General features: G+C 48.6%; 1 protein-coding gene across 2 annotated transcripts in view; it reads left to right on the forward strand.

The window, feature by feature from the left end:
• The first annotated feature begins 997 nt into the window (after window positions 1-997).
• The window catches only part of LOC108311290 (transmembrane protein 242-like), a 24,139-nt gene continuing 21,324 nt past the window's right edge, over window positions 998-3,812 (forward strand). Inside the window, exons 1-3 of one of the 2 annotated variants that reach the window (XM_037741948.1) lie at window positions 1,119-1,186; window positions 1,659-1,846; window positions 2,459-2,559. In XM_037741948.1, coding sequence (XP_037597876.1) covers window positions 1,759-1,846; window positions 2,459-2,559 — 189 coding nt within the window. In that variant the 5' untranslated portion in view covers window positions 1,119-1,186; window positions 1,659-1,758. Of the gene's footprint in view, window positions 1,847-2,458; window positions 2,560-3,812 lie in introns of both variants that reach the window. The other variant, XM_017538728.2, reaches the window with a different exon arrangement.

A 3,812-nucleotide genomic window follows, 5' to 3' on the forward strand; every position in this document is an offset into this window, starting at 1 on the left:
GCACAGCATTTACCAGCTTAAACGCCCTTTCAGATACTGACATTGTGTTTCCAGGAAATCCAAAGGTCACATACATTCTGTGTGATCTCATCCACACAAAAATTGGAACAGAGCAGTCGTTCTTTATCATCAGAACCCCCACAGAGCTTTTACATTCTGCCCTGCCGCCCACCAGCCTTCAGAGCCGTAATCTCCTGTGGCAGACCCTGGTCAGCCATCATTTTAAAAAATCCCCATAGGCAATGCTGCAGAACAGCAGCTGGAATCAAAGGTGGTAATAGTTAGAGCTAACATGTATTGAATATTTATGTGTGCCAGGCACTGTGCTAACTTCTTTATAGATGTTGCTTCATTTCATTCTCACAGCAATCCTGTGAGATGGGTACTATTAGTTTTGGGGCAGGGTTGCGGGGGTGGAGTTTTGCTCTAGTTGCCCAGGCTGGAGTGCAGTGGCCCGATCTTGGCTCCTTGAAATCGCTGCCTCCCGAGTTCAAGCGATTCTCCTGCCTCAGCCTCTGGAGTAGCTGGGATTACAGGCACGCACCACCAGGTCCCGCTAATTTTTGTATTTTTAGTAGAAATGGAATTTCACCATGTTGGCCAGGCTGGTCTCGAATGCCTGATCTCAGGTGATCCGCCTGCCTCAGTCTCCCAAAGTGCTGGGATTACTGTACAGGTGTGAGCCGTCGCCCAGGCCTACTATCCGTTTTAAATTTTACACATGAGGAAACTGAGATACAGAGGGGCTAAGTAACCCCAAGTTCACACACCTGAGAAGCGGTTTAGACCCTGAGCCAGGTTTGAGCTATTCACTGCACTTCACTGATGCAAAAACAGATGCATTCATTTACCCATTCATCCAGCATGCATTTGTTGTTCGTGGCCAGGGAATACCTGAAAGCTGGGGGATATAAACTGAGCAGAGTCCCATCTCCATCCTCAGGAAGCTCATGCCCTCCAGGGATGGGTGGGCGGGACAAATAGCAGAGAGATCGCCTTATTTTAAAAGATGAGGCTGTAAAGATTTTCCATGGCCACTAGCCTCCTCCTCTCCATGGCCATTTACAGAATGGGCAGACCAGACTGAAGACCAGGCCTGCTAGCGATCAACGCTCCCGGCAACTCTGCAGGCCCTTCCAGCGGGCCTCGCTCTCCTCGCGGGCGTGGTAGCTTCATTCGGTCATCCCCTGAGTATTCCACTTCCCGAGGGAGGCCCTCGCCAAAGAGCCGGGCGGCTGGCTCTCCTCCAGGGAGAAACCCTGTCACTTACACTTTTCCTCATCGCTGTTAGGAAGTTTCCCAGAAAAGTACAGACAAGACTGAGGCCTGCGTTTTAGAATCGTGGAATGTTAGCGTTGGCCAAATCGTTGGACATAACGTAAGCTTGGTCGGGAAAATGAGCTCCAGGTCTCACAGCAGGCGGGGCCTGGAATCCGGACGCAATCCGCGACCCTCACTGCCTCCTATGGTCGGGGCTGAGCGTTCTTTCAAAGTAATCACTTAAGTCCAGCAATGATCACATTGGAGAAAGCAAGTGATCCTCCCTGGGAGACGGCCTGGGAGGGCAGCGCCCCGGAGCTGGGCACACACCACGTCTTCCCCGCCCCGGCCCGGGAGGAGGGTTTGGGGACAGAGGCCTCACCCCGGACTCTTCTTCAGGTTGCACTGGAGGAGGCGGTGCGGAACCTTTCTCTTCCGTCTCGCTCTCGCTTCCACCCGGGCCCCATTGGGGCCGGACGCGATAGAGACGACCTAAGCATGGAGAGAGCGGGCGCTGGGACTGGGCAGCCAGTTTCTCGGCTGGAGGCTCCGGGGTCCATGGATGACCGGCTTTTCCTGGTTAAAGGTAAGGTGTGCTGTGGTGAGGTGCAAGCGTCGGGGCGAGTTAACCCCGGGCCCTGACTTGCGCTGGAGCGGGCATTCCCACACCCATCCCGCTCTGAGTGCCCTTAGCTTGGACTTGCACCTGAGTTTAGCCCGCGGAGTCGGGCGCCCCGGGACGGGTAAGTCGCTTGCTGGGTGGAGCCTCCTCTTGGGCGGGGCAGGGGGCAGATCCCGCGAGCTGTTGCTATCCCTGGCGTGCCATATTTCCCCTTCACCTCTGCAGTTGTTCTCGAGCCTTGCCTTTTCTGATTGCCACCGTCTCTCTTTTCCTCCCTGTGAGAAACTTCACACCGTGGTCCCCTGGGGAGAGGTGAAGGGAACCTGAGCCTGTTCTCTGCGCTTGGGAATAATAACTCGGAATGACCCCAGGAACCAGAGGTCGTGAGCTCACGCGGGTTTCTCAGCCACTGTCATTTACTGTTAGCGAGAGCTGCTTAGCCATGGTTTCTTGAATTTCAAAAAGTGATTTTGATTGTAACTCGAATAGTATCTTAAACTTACTTTTGTACATCTTTTTAACTTCTTTTTATTTAATTTTTTAAATATCCCCCCTCCTCCCCGAAACTCTTTGCAGGTGGAATTTTCCTTGGTACTGTTGCTGCAGCGGGAATGCTTGCAGGTTTTATTACAACGTTATCATTGACGAAAAAGAAAAGCCCTGAATGGTTCAATAAGGTTGGTGACACTGAAATCCATTCATAGCATTGTTGTTGTTTACAATATATGGCAGCTTTTGCATAGAAAAAATAAGGAAAATATTGATGGCCTTTCACATTGCTTTAAGATGTGAATTTATATACGCTCATGGATTCTAGAAATATACAAATTAACCAACGGTCTTTATTTTCATTTAGAAAAATATGTGCTTTCTTAAATTTTAGCAGAACAAGACTGAAAGCTTATCTGGTACATTTCCTATTCACAACATGACTTTAAATCTAAATCTGGGCCAGTCGTCTGGTTGACGCCTGTAATTCCAACACTTCAGGAGGCCAAGAGGGGCGGATCACCTGAGGTCAGGAATTTAAGACCAGCCTGGCCAACAATGCGAAAACCCATCTCTACTAAAAATACAAAAATAGCCAGGTAGCCGACCATGGTGGCACAGTCCTGTAGTCCCAGCTACTTGGGAGGCCTAGTCAGTAGAATCACCTGAACCTAGGAGGCTGAGGTTGTAGTGAGCCCAGATCCCACCACTGCACTTCAGCATGGGCGACAGAGTAAGACTCTGTATCAAAAATAAATATTCACACAAATAACTGTGTAATTACAATTTGATGTGTGCTGTGGAGGAAAGTGTTATGTAAAACAAAACAGTCAAGTTTCCTTTCCACTTACATTTATCTTTAATAATCATACTTAAGCCTTATTGATACTGTAATGGCAAGAGACCGCCTTTAAGGTGTGCTTGGATCACCTTTGAATGGTCTAAGCTTAGTTGGAGCTTCCTAAATCACTGCTATGGACCTTGTGGATCGTTTCTTCTCTATGTTATAGAATGTTTTTCAGAGCAGAAATGATATTTTGTGGCGGAAATCAGTAGTGCTTTAACAGTAGAGTTTTGGTTGATTTCTAAGCCTAAGTTATCATGTTAATCCTTGGCTCACTGATCCGTTTTAATAATCTGATGAAAACCAGGGATTCTCAGGGGCTGGGGGAGCACATACACATATTCACAACTTTCCATCCTATTTTGTTGTTCTGAGATTTGATCATCACAGATGCCCTTCAGGGTCTAACAGTGGTTTTCAAACCGTGGTCCACAGAAACCTGCTAATCCTTGATCCTTGGGTCCATGAAGTCATACTATTTTCGTAAAGATACGAAGATGCTTGTGCTAATGGTACAGAGGCAATGGAGAGTAAAACTGCTGATACCTTGGTATAACCAAGGCAGTAGCTCCAAACTGTGCTGGAAGTCATTGTGTT

This window comes from Cebus imitator, unplaced genomic scaffold, assembly GCF_001604975.1.
Source record: "Cebus imitator isolate Cc_AM_T3 unplaced genomic scaffold, Cebus_imitator-1.0 Scaffold6, whole genome shotgun sequence".
In the NCBI taxonomy this organism is placed as follows: domain Eukaryota; kingdom Metazoa; phylum Chordata; class Mammalia; order Primates; family Cebidae; genus Cebus; species Cebus imitator.